Source organism: Dunckerocampus dactyliophorus, chromosome 16 (assembly GCF_027744805.1).
Source record: "Dunckerocampus dactyliophorus isolate RoL2022-P2 chromosome 16, RoL_Ddac_1.1, whole genome shotgun sequence".
NCBI lineage: Eukaryota > Metazoa > Chordata > Actinopteri > Syngnathiformes > Syngnathidae > Dunckerocampus > Dunckerocampus dactyliophorus.
The window spans coordinates 7,519,493-7,543,601 of record NC_072834.1 but is presented as its reverse complement, the minus strand read 5'-3'; the positions used below and the strand labels follow the sequence as shown (position 1 = coordinate 7,543,601).

At 40.2% G+C, this 24,109-nt stretch overlaps 1 protein-coding gene across 4 annotated transcripts in view; it reads right to left on the bottom strand.

The window, feature by feature from the left end:
• Nucleotides 1-472: 472 nt before the first annotated feature.
• zbtb20 (zinc finger and BTB domain containing 20) overlaps nucleotides 473-24,109 on the bottom strand; it is a 39,086-nt gene continuing 15,449 nt past the window's right edge. For 2 of the 4 annotated variants that reach the window (XM_054754106.1, XM_054754104.1), the window contains exons 2-4: nucleotides 18,844-18,978; nucleotides 15,908-17,428; nucleotides 473-14,213 (exon numbers count right to left, since the gene is read on the bottom strand). In XM_054754106.1, coding sequence (XP_054610081.1) covers nucleotides 13,672-14,213; nucleotides 15,908-17,408 — 2,043 coding nt within the window. In that variant the 5' untranslated portion in view covers nucleotides 17,409-17,428; nucleotides 18,844-18,978 and the 3' untranslated portion in view covers nucleotides 473-13,671. Of the gene's footprint in view, nucleotides 14,214-15,907; nucleotides 17,429-18,843; nucleotides 18,979-19,100; nucleotides 21,454-24,109 lie in introns of those variants that run through there. The other 2 variants (XM_054754105.1, XR_008566307.1) reach the window with 2 other exon arrangements.

The window sequence follows — 24,109 nt, the reverse complement described above, 5'->3', positions numbered from 1 at the left end:
AATGGGCGGTGCAGACAGACGAGCGAGGGAATAGAGACACTCAACTTCACACAGTGCAATTCTTCTTAAAGGGCCAGGCTCGGCCTGTAACAGCGTTCATACAATGGAATAAAAAAGCACTAAAAAAATCATCAAAACAGCGAAAGGTGAACCGCGATAGAGTGAGGGAAGACTGTATTGGGTAATACGAGTGTAAAGGTGAATATATGGGTGTTATTTCACGTTTAGGGGGCTCTAATAGTGGTAAAACCCGTATCTAGAAGGTCACGAAAAGGTTTTCTATGCCACAACTGCATAAATATTCCATTTATAAAGAAATAATCCTACTTTGTGGAAATTCACTTATCACACTGTGGTCTGGAACCAATTAACCGCGATAAACGAAGGATGACTGCGCCAAACAAATCCAAATTTGACTTTTGCAGTTCATTCATGAGAAACTTTGCAAATGAAAGGGCACCAAGACACGGTATGAAGTACAGGAAAGTACTAGTTTTTATTCCTTCATAATCAAACTTCACAAACAGCTTGAACTTGTACAATACCTCAGAGAGTGAAAATTACAAAAAAAAGTGCTGGTAACATTTACAAAAATCATCCTTACTTAGCAACAATCAGTTTATTCTTCCACACTTTTTTTAGTCTTTTGTATTAAGGCTTAATACTTCTGTATAAAGTATATGCAAGATAAGTCTTCACAGTTTTTCGAAAAAAGTCACAATATTGTGTAACATAATGAAGCTTTTACGGCTATTTTTCTTTATAACAAATACACACCACTGGTAAATATATGTGAAATACAGGGCTTATTGTAAAATGGCAAGTTATGATACTGTTTGCTGAGATAAATTGATTCCACACACTTGTTATAGGAAAGTTTGCGATAAAACCCAAGCAGGATGGAGGAGGAGGAGGAGGAGGAGAAAGAAAAATAATAAGCGTCAACACTTGGGGGAGATCGCCTCCAAACTTTGGCACATCCCACGAATGAACAAGTCAGAGAAATAGGAGATTCCAAATGAAAAGAAGCACGAAACTGGCATAAAGTGAAAACATGCTGTGTAGTAAGGTGCTAAATTAGAGATATTACATTGCCAGCCTTTTAAAAAGAACAAAAACCAAAAATTGTAGTTTTCGCCACATGGACTGACATGAATAAGGTGCATTTAAGACTCACGTCACATGTTTTTTTTTTTCCTAAGATGTCAACAAAATATGTAATAAATACAAGCAAAATAAAATTCAATTGACTGATCGTCTTGAGGCGACCTCATGCATTCCCGTGGATTGAGAAAACGAACGTGTAACTCTCTTAATGTGGCATGTGAAAGTAAAAGCTGTATTGTTGTAGTTATGGTGGTGGGTTGGTTTTTTGTTTTTTTTTTTTAAATCACACTTTTTTTTTTTTACATTTTATTTTATTTTATTGTATTTTTTTACAATTGAAACAAACCGGATGAATAAAGGAGATGGAACTGAAAGCCGAGATATATTCACAAGATCCTCAAGAAGCTGCACTGGTTTTGTTTTACAGGTCGACAGATGAGCGAATCCACCCTCATGCACACCGTACGCTTTAAAGTGACGCAACAAGCTCGCTTTAAATAGTCTACATCACGAAAAACAAAGCAATTTGGTTTTTAGTGCAAACACAATTGGCTGGCTTCAGCTTCTCAATAATAACAAGGAGATTACAAGAAGGCACGTACTTATGCTTCCTCGAACACGCAACATATTTAGACAAACCGCAACACCACAAAAAGCGGTGGGGGGAAAAGCTACTACGCCCAACGATGACGGGGTTTTTTTGTACGCTTAAAAAAAACCCAAAACTACTTGTGTCAATGTGGGACCAAAATAAAATGTTTTGGTGGATTCAGCCAATGATGTTTCAAATCACAAAAAGGTGCTATGTCATTTTTGGAATATTCTAGATACAAATAATACGCCATTTTTCATGGGTTTACGCTGATGAAGACTCCCTTCTTCCCTCATTACGTCCCGTCTCGTTCATCTGCTTTGATTTGTCCAAAAACAGAAACATTCCCAGGAGGGAACAACAGCTTTTTATGCCCCTCAAAAGTGAACAACATCAATCTGCACCATGGACGCCATCAAAACAAGCCACACTTGCTATGGTTTCAAAAAGGTGTTAAGTGGATTATATTGCTTTTTTTTTTTTTTTTTTTTTTTAGAAGAAGAAGACCAAAATGAGTCTATAGTGCAAACGTCTTTTCTGGTTTGAGAAAGTGGAACAGTGAGACCACGAGTTGTAATCGGTGTTACCATAGCAAGAAGGTGTCTGTTACACGGAATACTGCATATCCCTTTTTCGTGTCTTCGAAACGCTAGCTGTCTCCAGTAGGGATGGGCAGTCCACCATGGACACAATTCACCATTCATTTGGACTTTTTTCATGCTCTTTAGACAGTAAGCTAGCCGAGGCTGAATCAACAAGCAGCGCACTCCTTTTTTCCGATTTTTAAACAAAATCCTTAAAGAGATTAGATTCTTTAAGTACTATTTTCATGGGATAAGAGCCTTCTGATTGTTCTTCTTTACATTGGTGTTCTTTAGACCGCAAACGGATCTCGGATCCCGAGGCCAGTTGAGAGACGTAGTCTCTCCAATATGTCCCGGGGCTTCCCCGAGGCCTCCTGTCGGTCGGATGTGCCCTGAACACATTCAGGAGACATCCTGACCAGATGCCCGAGCCACCTCATCTGGCTCCTCTCAATGCGGAGGAGCAGCGGTTCTACTCGGAGTTTCCCCCGGATGACAGTGCTTCTCACCTTATCTCTGAGGGAGAGCCCAGCCACCCTACGGAGAAACTCATTTAGGCCGCTTGTACGCACAATTTTGTCCTTTCGGTCACTACCCAAAGCTCACGACCACAGGTGAGGGTAGGAACGTAAATTGAGAGCTTTGCCTTTCGGCTCAGCTCCCTCTCAGACACAACGGACCGATGCGGAGGCCGCATCACTGCAGACGCCGCACCAATCCGCCTGGAGATCTCGCGTCCCATCCTTCCCTCACTCGTGAACAAGACCCCGAGGTACTTAAAGTCCTCCACTTGGGGCAGGATCTCATCCCCGACCCGGAGTAGTGCACTCCATTTTTTACATTTTTATCCACAGTTTAATCCACAATGTTCTTCTTTCTTAGACGGCAAACTAATTGAGCCAAGAACCAACGGAGCCTCTGCTTGTCGGAGCCAAGTAGTGAAGTCCGTTTAAAACATTTTTAACAACAAAATTCTTCAATAAATTTTTTTGTTTGAACTATTTTTTGCTATTTTAATGCGCTCTGAATGTTCTTCTGTTTCACGCTGTTCTTCTTCAGATGGCAAACGAGTTGATCCAGACTCAACAGCGCCTCTGCTGGTTGTGGCCAAGTAGTGCACTCGATTCAGTCATTTTTAATATTACTTAATTCCCAATTGATTATTTTAGTCCCGCACAACATTTTGCTCTAATTGCCTAAAGACATGAAGTAATGCTCCCTGAATGTTCTCAACTCCTGCTTCCGTGCCAGTTACAGCACATTAGCCCATAGCGTGAACGTAGCTCATGGAGATTGCCTCCACAGCGCCCCTGCTGGTTGTAGCTAAGTGGTACACTATTTTTCCTATAAAGGAACAAAATTCTTAAAGGAAAAAAAAACACACTTTTTTGGGAATTTTGCCCATCATCCACGATCCTTATGTGAAACATCAACACACGTCTTTCTCTTTTCTGTGCGTTGTAAAGATAGAAAAACAGCTAAAAAGAATCAGCTCATTACTGCACGTAATAGGACACTGCCTACAAAGACCGCTATTAAAATACGTCCGAAAGCCTCCAGCAAGGTTTTTATGGTTTGATATCCATGCTGTGACCATGTAGTACCAGGTACATTCACGTCAACATGTAACACTCACAGTATTTTGCCGTATTTTGGTCCTTTTAAGCATTACTGGAACTTCCTTCCCGGGCGCATTGATTTCACATGGCAACGTTGAAACCAACGCTACACCTAGCGTTAACTTGGCAGTGGTGGCAGCTCCAATATGTACTGTTACCTTTCGGGAGGCGAGTGTGTGGTGAAGCTAGTCGCTAGCCGGTGTGGTGTGGCAGGGTGTCAATACGGCAGTAACGTAGTTCCATCGGCAGAGCAATGTTAATAATAATAATAAGAAGAAGAAGAAGACGAATGTCGCTGTAGTTTGGTTAGTATGCACGTCCCACTGTATGGAAATGGAGTGTTGGTGGTGCTTTTTGGAGGCTTTATAGGCGGAATAAGTGTTTCCCATCACGCATTTCCCATTCTTAGGTGCGCCTTTTTAGCTGTTTTTTTATCTTTAAAGCGCACAGAAAAGAGAAAGACGTGTGTTGATGTCTCACATAAGGATCGTGGATGATGGGCAAAATTCCCAAAAGAGTGCAGTTTTTTTTTCCTTTAAGAATTTTGTTCCTTTATAGGAAAAATAGTGTACCACTTAGCTACAACCAGCAGGGGCGCTCACATCAGGATTGTGGATGATGGGCAAAATTGTCCGCCAAAAAGTGCAGTTTTCCTTGAATGATGAGTGAACACATCCACATACGGTATAATGCCCATCCCTAGTCACGAGTCTACCATTTTGCAATGCAAGGTAAAAACCCCTCACCCCGAATAAAACCGCAATAATAAAAGGAAATGTCTTGACGTCTTTCTTTAACAACTGACCCCCCCCGTCCCCAATCATGTTGGGTGCGGCCTGTGCAGTTACGTCTGTCAAATACATCGCTCAACTTGGAAATGTTGGAAAACTCACTCCAGTCCAGTGTTTGACAAATCATATTATATATATAAAAAAATCAAAATAAAAAAACGCCCTTGCACATACTTTCAAAAACAATGTTTTCCCCTATTTCAACAACAGCAGTCAAACACGCTTGTTTCATAACAACTATATATATAAAAAAAAAGAGAATAACATACAAAACGTGGAGGATAAATGATGGAAAAAACTTGAAAAGACATTCCTGCAGCATTTATCTCAGGGTTGCTTAGTTTGATGTTCGACTACCTTTTACTACAACAGCTCCACGTCTGCCAAGTTTTGCTTTTTAAAAGGTGGGGATGGGGGGGGGGGCAATAACAATAATAATAATAACAATAAGATAGCAAGCTAATTCAGGCAGAAACAAATATACACATTTAAAAGCAACATCTCAGTCCAAGTCAAGTACATGTTCACCAAAGCGCATCCACAGACAAGATATGGCAGCAAAAAAAAAAAGATGAGAAGGTGCACGTCTTAAAATGTCCAATTGGAGCAATTTATCTTTTCAACTTTGCACCAATTACAGCAATTCAACTTCCTTTCTTGGATGAAATAAAATATACCAAAGTATTGCTAAGAATTTGCTAACACATTTGAAGATGTTTTGTTATAAAAAAATAGACAAGTCTTAAAATGATTACAATTTTGGACCGCATTGGTTTGAATTGTCTTTCTTTTTTTCTGCCGCAGCGATCGTAACGATCACTTCCTATGATTAGTCTCTACTTTTTTTTTTTTTTTTTTGGCTTCTTAGACCTACAAGTATGTGCAAACTTAACATCTTGGTCCATCTCAAGTATAAATGGCTAAAAAGTATTTCAAAAGTCGCTCTTTCGTTAGTTTTGTTATTTTAGGGATAGCCTTAAAATGTATAGATCCATAAGTAAGCAAAATAAATAACACACAAAAATGCAATATCACGCGAATGTAAATGTGACGGGATCTCCGATGTTGGGATAGTGCACATGTCCAATAACGAGGAACAACGCATGTTTCCATGGTGTGTGTGTGTGTTTACACTTTGAAATTATTGTCGCATTTCGTATTAAAAAACCTAATTTGGTCGACAAATGAGCACAAGCACAAAACAAACACAAGCAAACATTATAAGCTCCCTGCCACTAAAAGCAAACACAAGAAAATAAATGTTATTTTCTCCATAATACCTTCTTTGGTTTGTATGAACAAACATTGTCTGTTAAGCTTGACCAAACAGTGCAGACATCTTTTTGTTTGTTGTTGTTGTTGTTGTTGTTGTGGCCAAACATCAATAAGCATAATAGTGCTGCAGTTTTTGTTGTTGTTGGGGGTTTTTTTAAACTTGTGGCCAAAAAAATATATATATATTTATTTGAATTTGCTGCAAAATCAGTAAAATCATGAAATGTGTTTTTTTTAAATGATTGTTGCTGCAGTCGGAACGTTCTGGACTGAACCAAAACACTACCCTGCAGGGGAGCTGAGCCAAAACGGTCGTACTGTGGAGTTCAATTCAAGTCTTAAATGGGACTGCATGCTTTTTTTTTTGTTGTTTTTTTTTTTTTTTTACAAAAAAGGGTTGTGTTATAATGGGAGACAAATATGACTGACATTTAAATGTGAGTGGATGTCGCATGCGTGTGTGATTGACAGGTGGTGGATGACAGGGACGAGCTATATCACGTTGCCTATTTCACTGATGCTTATTTTGAACGTCTATGACACCAAGCTTTCCAAAAAAAGTATCTGTTATAATCATAGCTGTTTTCTCCTAGTAGTAACAAAACTATGTAGCATGGAGGACTTAAAGAATCAAACTGAAGGCAATCACTTTATTTGGTATGACCTGCTGTATGTGAATGGACATTTCCAATATGAATCTACTTTCAATTAGTCTTGCTTTTCAAAATAATTCACTAATAGGGAGTATCAGGGCCACACTGAAATGAGAAAAATATATACTAATACGTGGATATTTTTACTAGAATACAGTGGCGTTTTATTTCCAGGCGAAGTCACAATCCTACCAGATTAACTCGTTCTTTTACCAGCAAAATAAACAACCCTCATGACATCATGTCAGTCGCTAGCGTTAGCAGCAGCTGCTGGTCTCAGACTGTTTATTTAAAAGTCTTTTTGTGGAATGAAAATCAGGACTTTTTTTTCCCGTGAAATTGTTTTTTTCTCGCGTAAAATCTTTTTCTCCAAACGTAGCATTGCTTTCCAAAGTTGGGAAAATTCCAGCGTTTAATAAGGGTTTTTACTTTTTTTTTTTTTTTTTTTTTTACAGAAACCAAAAAATTTGATTAGTAGTTACAAAAAAATTTTCCCCAAAAAAAAGTACTTCTTACTCATAACATTATAACTTTATTATACTATGAATAACAGTAGAAAGTGAGATTACTAATTTTTTTCAAGATTACAACTTGAAAAACATATTAAAAACAAATGACTATTCTTTTAAGAATACATTTTTAAAAAAATAAAAGACTATTATCGTAAGATAAGACATTTTTCTGATAACATTATGACTTTATTCCGTAATATTGCACCTTTTTTCCCCTGCGTGAAATTACGATTCTATTCCCAGACAATTAATAGTGTCATCAGAACACACTGTCTTTCAAAAATGCAATTATTCTCTGAAAGAGTCTGCCTTTTTTTCTCAAAAATGTTTTTTGATCACGCTTACGACTTTTTTCCGATTGAAACAGAATGACGTTATTCTGTAATATTACCGCTACATCCTTTTTTACGATGGAAATTACGACTGCAAGACCTTTATTCTCCCAAGAACAAATTTTTCTTGAAATGAAGACTATTCTCGTAAGATTCTGATTTTTTTTTTGAAAAAAACATACTATTCTCGTAGGTTTTACCAAGATTTTTCTAAAAGAAAAAAAACCCAATACAACTGTTTGCACTGATGATTATAACATTACATCTTTATGCCCGAACACTTCCGACTTTATACTCGTTTGATTACAATTTTAAGCAGAATATTCCGCACTATCGTAATACTCATATTCTCATAAAATTATTGTTTTCTTCAAACTACCGTATTCTCATAAGAGTCCGACTTTTTTCTTTGAAAAAATTCACTATTCTCGTAAGTTTACAAAATGTTTCTAAAAAAAACGGAAAAAAAACGCAATGACTGTTTTCGCTAATGATTACGACAACTTGTCTATTCTCGAACACTTGCGACTTTATACTCGTCACATCACCATTTTTCTCAGAATATTCTGCACTGCCGTTAAGACTTTTATTTTTCATAAAAATAACTTTTTCTTCCAATTTTTGTAACATTCTGACTTCTTTTTTGGAAAAAATGTACTATTCTCGTAAGAAAGATAAACTACTAAAAAAAAAGATAAACTACTTTTATTCCATAACATTCCACTTTTTTCTGGAATAATTATGGCTTTATTCTCATTAGATAAACGTTTTTTGCAGAATAGTCCACATTTTGTCTGGCACTTTAATGTTGTACAAATATTTATTTTCTTTTCAGAGTGTCTTTGATACTCCTTTCTCCTAAATAACAATAGTGGGGTTTGTTTGAAGTCTTTCCCCTTAAACTTGGCAGTTGACCAGGCTGGAGGAGGTTGGGCAATTAAAAGTGTGGTAATTAGTCCACGAGGGACAAAAATAATGAGTGGGTCCAAAACCTTTAATCTCACATCTCACAGCCGTCCTCTCGGTCCTAAAACTTCACGTCTGCCACGTTTACTTTGTGTGCATTTGTTTCCTGACACAAAGCACCTTCAAGACCTTTGTGCAATAATCCTGTGTGTGTGTGTGTGTGTGTGTGTGTGTGTGTGTGTGTGTGTGTGTGTGTTTGCATTAATCTGTATCCAAAACATTCAATTTGTAATCTGATTACAAGCCTGTGCCTCCAAAGTAGAGGGGGTTATAAAAATCTCTGCGCTAGTTTCTTTTTGCACGACGGTAGTTAAGCAACAACGCTGTCCGATAAGATAAAGCATTAATCATCACTTAGGCTTGCAAGCGAAGGGCACACGGTGGACTTTGACACCGACGCCTAAAGGGGCCTGAAAATCTGCTTCGGGTGCCGCGTTAACAGGTATAAACAACATGGAGTTTGTTGATATTTACCAACGACTCTTTACATTCATGCAGCTCCCTCTGCTGGTCGCAAGTCATCACTGCCCTCGCTCGCGCGGCACAGAAAGCAACGTGCAAAAAGAAAAGCGCCACTAAACATTTGGAAGTGATTGTGCATATTTGATATCTTTGAATCCTCCGTACATGTTAAACAACATAAAACCTGTCTTTACTGTATATGAATAGAACATTTCAGGTATTTTAAAGGGTTCGGATGCACTCACAACCACCTGGTTTTACTAGTATAAATAGTATATTTGTAATTAAATAGACCATTGTGTATATATCGTATCTGTGCAATGTAGGAGAGAAAAACTATGAAAATTCTGTATAGTTGCTGAACGTACTGATAGGCACTTGATAGGCATATTCCCTATATCCCACAAGGTAAAAGGTATTATACTGTGTGGAGATGGTGATTCTTTTATATACATTTATATTATATATATTCGTAAGAAGGTATCTGTTTCACACTGGTGTGGGCTGTAGAAGATAACGCAAATAAGAAAAGCCGTTATGTATCATCTGAGTGGTTCTATTCTTAACTATTCTTGTGACTTAATTCAAGCTTGAAGAGAAAAAAAAAACCCAAATGGACTGATGGAGACAAACCAGGAAGACAGACACTACGATGAAGCTGTCCTCAAGGCAAAGCATATACTGTACTGTTCTGTATGCATACATATAATACACCGTGAAGAATTATACTCAATACCTTGACTACCCTCCACCCAGCTAAGTGAAGCTATATGCATGTATTAACCATGTCGCTATACTGGGAAAAAACTAAAGCAGGAGTAAGGATGGAGTCGAGAGTGAATGAGTGGAGAGTACTGCAAAAAGGACAAGAACGTACTGTAGACCCTGCGTCTCTACGCTAAGATAAACAAAACATGTCATATTATTGGAGAACACAATACAAAACAGCTGCAGGCTCAAGGCTAGTATCTACCATTCAATAGGGTTTGTTCTGGAAAAATATGCCAACACTTTGCCAAAATAAAGACAGAAAATCTCTTGGAACTACAACTAGAAGAAATGAGGAAAGAACCTTCTTTTCAGACAAGGGCTGCAACTCTTTTAAAAACGTTTTTTTTTTTTTTTTTTTTAAAAACCTTTTTTTGTTGTTGTTGCAACACCGAGAAAAGATTGTGAAGCACCACCATGAGTATTTGAAGCAGAATAAGGAATATACTGTATAACTATGGACAGTGAAAGTGAAGCACACTGGTGAGAAGAAGAGGAAGAAGCAGGCTCCTTCCCTTCCTTATCATACAAGTCATCTGATGACGGGATGAGTTATTAGCCCTCATCCGCAGACATTGGCTACTTCTCATTCCAGAAAACCACGACAACAACAAAAAAAAAACAAATCTTAATAGTGTCATTCTGAAATGAAATATTGTCCAAAGCCAACAACAAGCTACTTAACCTACTATTTAGACCATTGATACCACAAAGCTGGTTGTACTCATCTAGCTACAGTCTATAGTGCATTGGATATATGTGTTTACACAAAATATGCAAAAAAAGCAGGTGCCATGAAGGAATGCTAAATCACTGAATACGTACATTACACAGAAAACGCGTCTGCCTCTGCGTGGAAAGATGATGTTAGTTTGGCAGTGTTGGTGCTAGACTGACGAAACACCGTAAGCTGTGTGCCAAAAACTGTGGCAATACTGTTGGAAAAGGAGAACTCGGCAGTTTGCTTACATAGACTATTTAGTGCATTGTCTGTTAAGGCAAGAGATGACCCTCCACGTGCTGTGTCGAGACAAATAGAGCACTAGCATGCAGCACATTTGCCATCCTGGCAGCGACAGCTACAAAACAGGGACCACACCGGGGTTTTTTTTTTTGTTTGTTTTTAGGCTTATAAGCTCACTATCAAGAAGACGGGCCAATGGGAAATAAACGTGTGTTTTGTGTTCTGACGAGGAGAAGCCAGCATGGGATCTCCAAGCTTGCATTTGGACGAAATGTAGCCATTTTTTTGAAGGTGTCGTATGAGCCCAAAAAAGCTGCTCCTCGTGTTGTACCTGTGCTGCATATTGCAAAGGAAGCCCTACAAGGTCAAGATAGTTCGCTTATCAACAGTTTGATTCGGCTAAAAGAGCACACGGACACACACGACGACACCCACTAAAGGAAGGAAAGGACACGACGGTGCACAAACCCACAGACACATACTATCAAAGAAGCTGCATTCCATCACCTTCCCACAACCACCCAAAAGTTCTACTAGGACACGTACATCAGCTATGTTACACACACACATACACACCATAAATGTATTATTATTAATAGCGTGATAATAGCTAATAGGTATTATCACTTCCACCAAGTCAGACAGAAGTTGCTGTTATTATTACTGTTGCTCTTTGACTGTTTGGCTTGTAGGAAAATTTTGTCTCAAAGAAATGCAATTGAATTATTCAGGAAGTGATTCAAAAAAAACATTAACTTAAGGATAAAAGTTAAAAAAAACAAAAAAAAAACAGATGAGCACACGTCATGTTACAAATTTAAATAAACGCTTGCATCAAAACGGCACAAGTACTGTACAAACAGTATATGTGTTGATATACTGTAACCGCAAGCAATAACAAAAGCCAAGAACCGCTGAATGACTCCAGAATTGAAAGAAAGCTATGCTAATACACGTGAACTCGACAACCAAATGTTAGATTTTTCTTTTAAAAAATCCTCTTTTCTAAAACTATATCTCTGTTAACAGTAGTGCACTTATTGGTTTAAGCAGTGCAACATATATGCAAGAAAATAATGCAGTCCACTTATCAAGATTTTTTAAAAAACTGTTTTTTTTCCGCCTTTGAAATTGAATAAAAGAAAAAAACAAATCATAGTTCATTTAAGAAAAATGATGAAATATTAAGCACAGGCATTTTAAGAAAATGTGCAAAGTAGCACTTTTTTATGTGTTATTTCTCTGCAGCACTGTGAGCAGTTTTTTAGCAACACGACGACCAAAGGAGCAAACTCCTTCAGGTTGCAGTTGCACACAGTGTGTATATATACTGTATACTGTATGTGTGTGTCCTATTTCTGGTGAAAACATTAAAATCCAAATATCAGCTTCGAGTGATGTGATGATGCATGGACGACATCTTGCACACACAAGCTTCCAAATCTAATCTGTACATGTGTGTTCTTCGAAAAAAAAACAAAAAAAACAACAGGAATGTATACTATCATGTAAGAAAGTCCACCCACAAGTTGTGGTACATGTATGTGTGTGTGTGTGTATATATATATATATATATATATATATATATATATATATACACACACACACACACATACACTGTGTGTGTATATATATATATATTTATATATATATATATATAATATGAATAAGTGGGAGAGCTACTGGTTCTGCTCTGATGTTTCCTTTAAAAATGTTGCAGGCTGTCACACACACACACACACACACCCAGAGAGCGATTCATTTAGCTCCCAACACTAAAACAGCTTTGCAAAAGTCATGAACAGGTTCTAGTCCACAATCATGATGGCAATTATTTCCAAAACAAATTGGCATTCAAAGTGAATTTGTCCCTCTCTTTAACACTGTTCTAATCAACAGCCAGCCCAAATACATGATTGGAGCAGAAAATGAGAACCCATGTAGACTAATCAATAACAACAATAGTTTAAGAGACAAATCTTGTTTTGTTTTTTTTTGTGTGTTTTTTTTTAAAATCTACATCCATAACAGTCAGATGTAAGTGGAGGAGCAGCAAACATGAAGGAGAGAGTTTAGTTGCGCATTACAAGCTGCTCTGACTGTGAATGGAAACTGGCTGGAGAAAAGAAATATCAAAAAAAGAAACACAGATTTGTCGTTTTGTGATAGGAGCAGCCTTAACAGTCTTTTAGGAGATTAGTGGCAGTGTTTGCAAATGAGTTCAGATTTTTTTTTTTTTTTGCTTGTCTCGCCAACAATAGCCTAATTTAGTAAACCGAAGCATCCAAAATGCATGGACAATTACAAAAACATTCCAAATCATTGCCTTCCCATCTTTGACAAGAAGTGAAACTTGTACCTCACCAACAGCTGCATTATAATCCCTTAATAACATAGGAATAAATAAAACCCAGTGTCAAATTTACTAGTCTCCTTTGTTTTTTTAAATGGTCTTTAGAAGGCAATCATGTGACTGTCAGTATTTTAGAGGGAATATGTAGCCCCACACCAGATGATTGTTTTTTTTTGTTGTTATTGTTGTTGTAAATTATACCACAGTAAGTTTGGACATCTATCGTTTCCAAACTGGTCAGTATGGGTTCACAACTGCCATTTTAAATGGCGTCTCTCACTAGCGCACACACGCACACACACACATGCACGCACACACTGGGACACATGCAGATCCACACACAATGCACATGTGTATGCGCTCAGACAGATCTACACTAACGGTGTGTTTGTGTGTATGTGTTTCTTTCGTAGGCCTTTCGGTAGTGTTCAACACATAAATCAGTATTTTAGGAAATCATACATTTAGAGGCCTGTAGTTAGGATCCATCCAGTAGATCAATATCAAACTACTAAGCCTTAAGGCCACCATCTTTTTGTTTATTTAGAATAACAAAAAAGAAAATCTTTTTTTTTTTGGGAAACTTAATGTGCCAGTGTCTATACTCATTACTTTTCATACCTCAAAATAAGAAAAGGAAAATCTAGTGCCATTTTGTTTGTCATTCTTTTGGAGAAGTTTATCTAGTTGTACTTATCCGTCAGAGACATGCATTCGCATGTGGTCGTTGAAGTGCTCCATTTGCTCGAACTTGACGGGGCAGACAGAACACATGTAGGTGGTCCCTTCTTGGCAGCTCGCCTCTGCGGCCACGCCCACTCCCGTTCCAACCATGGCCCCTTCTCCCGCACCTCCGCTCACGGACATGGCGACGGCCACCACCCCGGCGCCGGGCTCGGGGACGGTCATGGGGATGGTGATGGGAATGGAGACTGGGCCGGGCGGGCCGGCGGCGCCAGCCAGCCCCGTGAGGGTGCTGCCTGTGCTGTGCAGGGCCATGTGGCGCTCCAGCAGGGTTTTGTGGGAGAACTTCTTCTTGCAGATGCAGCACTCGTAGGACTTCTCTCCACGGTGCAGCCGCATGTGGACGTTGAGAGAGCTCTTCTGGGTGAAGCGCTTGTTGCAGATGCTGCACTGGTACGCCCGCACCCCTGTGTGGGTCACCATGTGTTTGATTAAGTAATCCTTCAGGGAGAACGAGCGCCAGCAGATGCTGCACTGGTGAGGCTTCTCTCCTGTGTGGGCATGCAAGACAAACATAATTGGGGGAGAAAAGAGAAACAAGATGATCACATAAGTACCAATACGGAGTGGTCACACAGAAGTCAAAAAAGCTATTTTAGCATATTTAACCATCAGCCGAGAGAGAGAAAATAAAACTCATGAATGTACAATTTTTTTTCCCATTCCTTATCTGAGGCTAAAGCCGCTCCATCTGTTAATGGCATCAACAAACACATGGAGAAGCCAACGCCGGTCATTTACACAAATCTGTAACACTGTGCATGTCGTCGGCACTAGGAGCCAAACAGAAGGCGTCCGGTCCCCATTTCATTAAAGAATATGAGCTCGTCAGCAGCTGACAATTGAAAGTTAAAAGCTCCTGCTGACTTCATCTGGTGGACGCCTCAAGGCCAGTGGCGGGGAAATCATGGAAACAAGCTTTTGTCTGGCGAGAGAAAGAGACACTCGTGTCTCGACGTACTTAAGGAAATTGTGATCGTTCTAAATTCTGTACCATTCAATCCGATAAATCACATTATACACTATTAACCGGTGCTAAAGATGGACCCTGTCTGCCTCTGTACTAATATATTACAGTGGTACCTCACTTTTCGTTATTAATTCGTTCCACAAGCTTCGACAAAAACTGAAACCGAGGAAATTTTTCCCATGGGAAATAATGTAACTCTAATTAATTATTTCCAGACACCCGCAAATATTAACAACAAATACATTTTAGACAATAATTATTGTTTTACATGCAGAAAACAATGTGAAATAATAGACTAATAATAGAATAGTAGACTTCCTGTATATCCTGGAGAGATCAAATTCAATTGTGTTTTCATGAAATTGCTGGCACTCGCAAGTTTCTATGGCCTCGTGGTGGGTTATTTAGCAGTCATACTCAATAAAAAAATGCACGGACAGTGACAGTCAGCAATGCGTAGGTGAGATGTTTGGGCACTCGATTTTGCGCAACGATACAGTACAGGGCAAACAGACGAGTTTGCTGATAGTATACAAAAGGTGAAGCAAAATTTTGGTGAAAACGATAACCAAATCATAGGAAAACTGAGGTTTGACAGTACTTTAAAATGGCAAGTATGAACATTTTTGAAGAAATCACAACAGTAAAAAATGGTAATGAGTAATTTAAGTTACCTGAAATTAACAAAGATGTATTATTACTGTTATCATCATCATTAATGGAGATGCGCTTCATCTGTTCCTCATAAACATAACAGCAGCAGCCACTCATTTCATGCCTGCCTGCAACTATTATCTCTACTGGTACTGTGAGTGATGAAATTTGAATGTAATAGTAAATTTAGCACTTTAACACAGCAATGGTTGCTTTATTATTATTCCATTGTGACTTTTGAGAATTTAGGTAAATTTGCCTCCTCATTTTTGTGATACAACAAAGCTGATGCATGGGGTTTATGCAAACAATTTACTCTGGTCTGATAGGAGTAAAATAGTAAAATATCACTTCATATAAATGTATTCATGATGTACTGGTCTTAAATAGCCTGCTTAAAAGATTTCTGGCCAAGTGCTCGATAGTAAAGCTGTAAATAAAAGTGGGCCAAATTATACCACCAGCCTTTCTTCGTGTTCTAATACTCAGCATTGGCGAAATTATTAAACAGTAACACTGAAAAGTCACTAATTAAAAATAATGTGAGGCAATATGACTTACCAGTATGCACAAACATGTGTTTGACGTAGTTCTGTTTTGCAGTAAAGGTTTTACAGCAGAGAGTGCATGCATAGGGCTTCTTCTCCCCCTGACCCATTGCTCCAGCAGGCTGCTGTGACTGGGCGGGCGCCCGTGGAACAGCCATGGCGTTGGGGAATGATGGCATGGCAGGGGGCGGCACCGTCACATACTGGGTCTGCTGCTGGCCGGGAAGGTAAAGGAAAGACTTGTTGTCTCTGGTCGGCTGCGGAGGGAAGAGTGTGGGCAAGAAGGTGCTTCCGGCGGCGCCGATCACTTGGGAATTGCTGGTCATGGTGTGCGGCATCCTCAGATTGCTGGTGTGTGACTCGGGCTGCCGCAGGTACTGCGGCGTGCTGGGCAGGGAGTGGGGCATGATGGGGTTGGGCAGTGGCTGCATTATGCTACTGTCACTAGTGCTGTGGCCGGCGTCGCCTTCCTCAGGCTCTTGGGTTTGCTCCGGGGACGAGTCATTGACCTCAATCTGCACCGGACCGCCATCCCCTTGGTGGCCTTCTCCCGCCCCATCTCGGTTGAAGCCACTCAGGTAGGGCTGCTGCTCCATGGCGTCTGGCTCAGTACTGATGGAAGAGCTGACCCCCGAGTCAAAACTCTCCACCTTGGACTCACTCTCGGCGTGCTCAGGCTCGTCCTGGCAGTCTCCCGTGTTGTTGTAGCAGATGTACTCATCGTCAGCCTCCTGCTTGATGTGCATCCCACCTGTTTGCAAGCGGACCGGTCGGGGTTGCTTGCGGCAGTGGGTGGACTCGGCGGTGGAGATGAAGCGGTCCACCTGCTGGGATCTATCCTGGATACGGTTCATCCAGGGGGGATCCTGCGACTGCTGGTCCTTCTGAGCGCTGACAGTTGGGTCGTAGTTTGTCGCAATGGGGTTGATGTAAAGGGGGCGGTCGCGGGTGCCGTTGGAGATGCCGGTGTAGGAGTAGAGAGACGTGTATGCCCGATCCATGTTTTGCTGGGTTGTTGCTTGCATACAGCCAGACTCAGCATCGCTGCTGGGCCCGGAGGTGCCAGACTCCGGCGTGCCGCGGGGGGTGTCCTGACCAGAGTCTCCTGGTATAACGGGGAAGCCTCCCGGGCCGGCCAGGCCCACATTCTGGGACACAATTCGGGTACACTCATCGATGACTGTCTTGATCTGCAAGATGCTGGCAGCAGTTAAGATTTGCAGGGCCTCTGACTGAGACACTCGCAGAATCCCGCTGTACATAAAGTCAATCAACTTTTGGATGGATTGCACCGAGACCACAGAGGGGATCTCAATGTCGCTGTAGCCCAAAAGCAGCTTGTCCTGAAAGAAGGGGCTTCCAGCAGCCAGCACGCAGCGGTGAGCTCGCAGCATACTTCCATGGATCCGGACAGTCACATCACAGAAGTGCCCACGGTTGCGCTGCTCATTGAGGGTCTCAAGTACAGAATTGCTGAAGTTGTGGAGATTGATGTTATGAATGCGCTCGGTCATCCCCTTGCAACTGATGTGACCTGAAACCGGGGCAGCAACATACCTCATTTAGAGAGACGCTGCATTATTCAGCCGAATTAGCCACACTGCACTTGGCCCACTTGCATTGTTACCATGGTGGCATCGCTAAGTTGCAATAAGTAGCAACGCTCACTGCCACAGTCGTGCATGAAACTACAAGGAGGACATCACATTTGACTTTAAGGATAAGATTAGACAACCTATAAATTGGAACACAAATGAGACAACCGAAGATTACCTACAAATTTGAAAATGCAACATTTTTGTCAATTTAAAAATATACTATTCATATTAAAAAAAAATCTATTGATATTTAATTTGAATTGTAAAAATAACTGCATTACTGGAGTTTTAAGGCAGTGTACTCTACATTCAATCTATATTGTCATAGCATCATGGAGCCCATATCAGAAATTGTACCTTTACAAAGATGGCGTTTTGATTGACATGATCAGAGATGTCACAATCTATTCATTGAGTGCTCAAAATTTGACACACCTCTCAAGATGATGCAATAATATTAAATTATATTATTCTTATTACAAAAAATACCTTTGGTGGATATCATTACATTGCGCAGGCGTGTGCAATGTTGGTGTGTGAACATAATAATAATAATAATAAGATTAATAATAATAGTATATTAACATAATAATAATGGTGATGATGGTGGTGGTGAAGTAAGTTTTTCTACACCGTAGTTTTTAATTGCCGTTTCAAAGATTTAAAAACAAATCCACAGAGAAATGAAGTTTTTCTGTTCTCTGAACTTCCATTAGTGGCCAATGGGTGGCGCCCTATGCTCAGAGGACAACAAGGCTCTTTTGTTGGTCATGTGCTCACTATGATGGCGCTTCCAAAACTCAAGACAAGAAACACACTGGATGTGCCGCCTTAGATAAGTGTGCTTAGATTACTGCTTTTCTTCACAGTTTGGCTATAAAATTAATTATGATGCCAATGTAAATTACATATGCCGTGAAGTGGGTTAATTGTAAAAATAAAATAATAATAATAATAATAATAATAATAATAATAATAATAAATATTTGCTTTCATGCTACAGAATTAATTAATTTTCATCAGGTAGAGCATGGACCAAAAACAGCCTTTTTACGAAATGCAGCACAATCATTTGAAATATAAAGGTAGTAAGCTTACAATGTAAACAAATGATATGAAGAAAAAAAAATGGCTGAAACATGACACCAAAAAACAAAGAATAACCACAGTAAGCCGAAAAAATTTGCTTTGGAGAGTTGCTTCAAATTTGCCATGCACTAGCACATCGGAGACGTGATAGATGTTGAATTAACAACCTAAGGCATAATATTACAATCTAATGATATTGGTACTTGCAATGAGAGCGTATTATTTACAGTCCTACGTAGTCTGTTTGAGAAAATCAACTCACAGTTAGATGACGCTGTGTTTCCAAGACGCTAGTGTGACTGGTGATGAAGTGCGGGTCAAGCTTCAGGAGATGGCTGAACAGAGGCCGGGCGCTAGGCAAGGCTGTCAGTCCTCTCTTCCCAAATCATGTGTTGCTCTGCCAAAGTGTTTGCAGGGGAGAGAAGAAGTGGAAAAAAAAAAAAAAAGACAAAGACAAATCTTTAGATCACATCGATATTGCCACTCCCTTGATGGACCCGAAGCAACACGAATGTCTACCTCCGACATGCTGCAACAGATGTGTGAAGAGTTTTCCATGCCAGCCTAAAACAAAAAAAATGGACGGTCCTGTGTGCAATTGCTCGATAAAACAACGATAAAAATTGTATTGGTATTGGAGAAAGCTCTTCTCTTATCCGAGTCACTGGGCAAAAAACCACACCCTTATAAAAATTATCTTGATTCCACATTAATTAATGCACTCTGTCTGTGTGTGTGTATGTGTGAGAGAGAGAGAAAGTGTGTGTGTGTGTGTGTTCCTTTTTTTGTCGTCTCCAAAAGCGCAAACAACACAAAGACGTCCCGCAGTTCTTACAAGTTGCAATAATAATAAAAAAAACAACATATTAAACACACAAGACATTCATTGCAAAACACAAGCACGCCATTCAACATCATCAAGCATGTGATAGGCTGCTTTTGGTGATGGGAAGACAAGCTTTTACACAGCAGCTATTATACTGTACGTGCACGGGCGTCCGCTAAAGTTTGGACACAAAAGCCTCCTGAAAAAGAAAAGGAAAAAAAAACGACCGCACTGAAGTTAAATGGTGTCATTTCAGGTCACACAAACGAGTACTAGGGGTTGAACCAGTGTGAAATGTCTGTTTGGGCTCTCCGTCAAATGTACTCACACTAAAGTCAGTGGCGTCATAGCTTTTCAATTTTCTGATTAATCCCAGCAAAAGCAGGAGACGTATGCCCATCTCCACACACCACTCACGCTTTGAAAGTAGTTAAAACCCGCAGATGGAAAGTATCCGGCTTAAATCGAGTGACCTGTGTACTGAGCCAGTCATGAGCGTGTCAGATACCGTTGTCATTTATAGAATGTGTGCCAAAGAGTGTGACTAAAACCCTGAAAGAGTTTTTATTTATTTATTTATTTACATTTTTGTCTATATTTTTTATGGAATAGTGGTGTGTTTAACAGAGCAGGATGATCACTTGATACTAAGGTTGAGCCACTTTTGGACACACGTGAGAGATGGAGGAGGAGCACCCCCAAAAAAGGAGGTCATAAATATAACTTTGAGATACACATTTCAGCAATTTTGAAATAATAAGTGGAAATGTAAAATAATTGTAAAATGAATAGACAGGCGGTGCAGCGCTGAAAGCAAAGGTGTAATTTGCTCTCGTTTTCGAGTACCCATTAAAACCGTGGCGGCTTCGTTTTGGGTTAATTGTAATGACAATAGAATCTTTTAACTGAAGACAGATGGAAGGGATTTGGAATAATAGTCGTAATGAAAAGTATAAATTGAGATTTTTATTTTTTTGGCTGACAAAAATGACATTTTTAATTAGAGTGGATGGACAACGTATGGAAGACTGACACAATAGCGAGGAGAAGTATGCGTCTTTTTTTTGGAGGTAATTTAGGCCATCGATGTATGAATGTCCTTGGGGCAGTTTGTCAGCCAAACTGGGTAATTTGGGTATCATCTGCATTAAAACTGAAACTTTGAAGAGATTTCCCAGTGGCAGCATGCAAATGTTGAACAAAACTGGGTCAAGTACAAAACCCTGAGGAGCTCCACACCACAACCTAAAGGCAGAAGTCCTGAACTTGGACATTATACAATTCCGTCTGGAAGGTTACATAAAGACTTATAGCATTCAAAGGGCCTGCCATCCAGTGGGACCTGACGATAGTGAGATGCTGACCTAAAAAGGGCATACAGTGGTACCTTGGTTTTTCTTGTTAATTCGTTCGAAAAGGTCAAACAAAAACCCATTTTTCCCATAGGAAATAATGCAAATCCAATTAATCTGCTCCAGACATCCAAAAATATTAACACAAAATACATTTAAAAGACAGTCATTATAGGTTTCCATGGATAAAAAGTTGCCTTAAAAACTTCTTGAAATAGTCCACAAACATTTGGCCTCACTATAACCGTGGAAAGTAAACATTTGCTCAGTTTTAGAAGGAAGCAAAAAACATATACCGATGGATGCCAATTGTGTCCTCCGCTAACCTGTGTCACTGAATATTCTGATTAGACTTAGTCAAATGAAAAATCAACAGAAAACTTCAAATAGGAATAACATCCACGCACTTGCCAAAACTCTATTTGCCACCACCTTGGCAAATATTATCTGTCAGGTTAGCCTGTTGCCACGGGTGCTACAGTTAGGAAGTGCAAACAAACTGTACATATATCTGCCTTTCTGCCCCCCACCCAGCCCTCCATCCTTGTCCGTGCAGACATGGAAATCCACCTGCCTCAGGGGTAGACTGAGGTGAATGGCACCAACAAAAGGGAGCAGGCCAAGGGAGGCAGGCTTCACTTGCCCAGACTGCCACTCACAACAGTGATTCCATTTTAGCCGTGACACAGTGGGTGAGCAGCAGCCAGCGCCTACCTGCAGTGAATTCTAATCAGCCCAGGGGTCTGCCTCACAACCCCCCTGCTCTCCCCTCCCTCCCGTACCCTGTCTTGCACTAAAGGGCCTGATGATCCTTCAAAATTAATTAGATCCTCGTAGGAGGCGGCCATTTTCTTTCCACAGCCGCACGCTCCACCAAAACCCAAAATTTCCAAGAGGACTGCAACCAAATTTAGGCTCCCACTCCCCAACCCTTCATGCTGATCTCTTTCTCTGTGTCTCTACCTGTTTCCTGTTTCATCATCCCTCTCGCCGCCTTCCCCCTCCATCTGTCTGTCTCCCTGTCTGTAACAATCACCCACCACTCCTCTCCTCTCCTAGCACCCACCACCACCATCTCCTCCCCACCCCGCCCCTCGCTGGCTGCCTCCATGCTCCCAGCTCTGTGTCTGCCTCTGTGGAGTTTGCTGTCAATAAATCCCCAGAGGTCAGTTTGTCTGCTGGAAATCAGACACAATGCTTCAGACCGCCAATGCGATGCATGCTCTGCTGCAACCGCCACAACAAAGACTGAGGAGGGCTCAGGGGTGGAGAGGAAGGAGGGGAAGGGAGTGGGTTGGGGGCGCAAAAAAAAAAAAAAAAAAAAAACCCTCCACCAAAAGCAGCCAGCCAGACTCCAGGTTAATCAGCTGCCTGTATTACGTGACAAGCTCATGAAATATGCTGCATCAAATTGGACATCAGTTAATAAGGAGGTGGTGGTGGCAGAGGGGAGGGCGGCGGTAGTGGCGAGACTGGGGGATGGGGGTTGAGAACACAAGACACAAGAGGTACGTGTATAAAAGAAGCAGTATCAGCCACGTGAATAATATAGATCTTGAATATGCTAATAGTGCTTACAGCGCGCATTCAAGGCCTTTGCTACATTTACATCTGGAGACAAAAGGCCACGGAGCATTGTGGACCATGCACATGCAAACAACATCTACAGGAGCCAATGAGGAACAATTGTTTGAAGCCGCGATTGATGAACACCATCAGGCGCTGCAATGATTTATTTGAAAATCAGTATGGCTTGCATGCGCAGACATGTGTCGACTTTAATTAGGCGCACAATGTAAATGTGTAGTGAGAACAATGGCGAGTAAAAACGTGTTGATCAGACAGGTGAAAATTACCTCAGTAGAGGAGGTCTTGTTTTCCTCTCTTCTCTCTCTGAGCCTCTCATTAAAGTATTAAAGAATCCATTAAGTGATCCCCCATAATGTTGCGCGGCACAATTAACAGGTGAGGTGTTGCATGGCGTCGACGAGCGCATGTAACAGTTTCACTTGCTGTTAAAAAACATTTTTCGGTGCTTTGGTTTTGGAATTTGCGAGGCGTAGCACAAGCTCAGCGATTCAATGCTTTTCAAGTGAGTCATGATGGCTTGTGATGATTATGAAATGTTTGAATTACATTTTGAGGCATGCTTCTTTACAATTCACTCACTCATAACTTTAAACTGGCTGAAGTGCACGCATTCTTCCTTTAAAAATGCAATAAGCACGCATTTGCAAATGCCTTCTTGCTTTGTCACTCAAATGTAAAGTAACAAAGTGAGTGATGCTTCAGTGTTTCCACAGCTTGGATTTCTTGAATAACTCCATTTGGTAAACTAAACTGACCTAATAAGAAACACAGTAAATGCAAGTCAGGAATGAATAATAACACAGAAGATGAATGTGTTAAGACATTCAGTCCAACAACAGCGGGGGGAAACAAAGCATTAAAATGTGGTGAAATGAAGTAAATCCCTGCAGAGAACAACATGCAATAGCATTGTACAAGTGCAGGACAGTCTAAATATTTTTTTTGACAGGACAGCTTGCTCAACTTTCTGTCAAAAACACACCCACCACCACCCGTTAACCATAGCAGTTCCTTTGTCCAGTTACAGATGGGAGCAAAATCTACACCAAATCTCCTTCTCTCTCGCTCTTTCTTTATTTTTTTTTTCTCATGCAAAGTTAGCACAGACATTCATGGATGAGTGGAGCCACTGTATTCCCTTCGATAGCAACATCTCACACTGCATGCCCTCATTAAATATTGCAAAAAATGTCTATGGGCCGTGCTTTTGTTAAAGAGCATTTGACCAAAAAGAACCATCTGACAACTCATATGATCGCCTCCTAAAGTCCTTTAACCCCCCGAAGCAGGTAATACTGAACTCAAGAGTCATCATTTGGAGGCAACCATCAGCAGCGGCTGCCTCTCCACAGCTACATGGATGTCAAGGATCATTTGCAACTAAAAAAAACCAAACAAAAAAACCCAAAAAGACAATGGGCTGACAATGCGTTCATGAACGAATAACAGCTGACTTGTTTGTATATTGCAAAGGAATATTAGGGCCAAAGTTACAAGACAAACACAGAAAAGTCATAATGAAAATATATTGGAACATTTCAAAGATAAAGTCATAATGTCACGCCAACTGTTGCAAGTCCCCCCAAAAGGCAGATTTTTAACTAGAAGTAAATATTAAAACACAACAGGCCTGACATATACGCAGGTGTACATTTTTGCTTGATCTATTATGACTTTATTTTCACAACATTACCTAGTTATGCTTGCTATATTACTTTTATTCTCCTAAAATTGCAACTTTATTCTTGCAAAAAATTGCC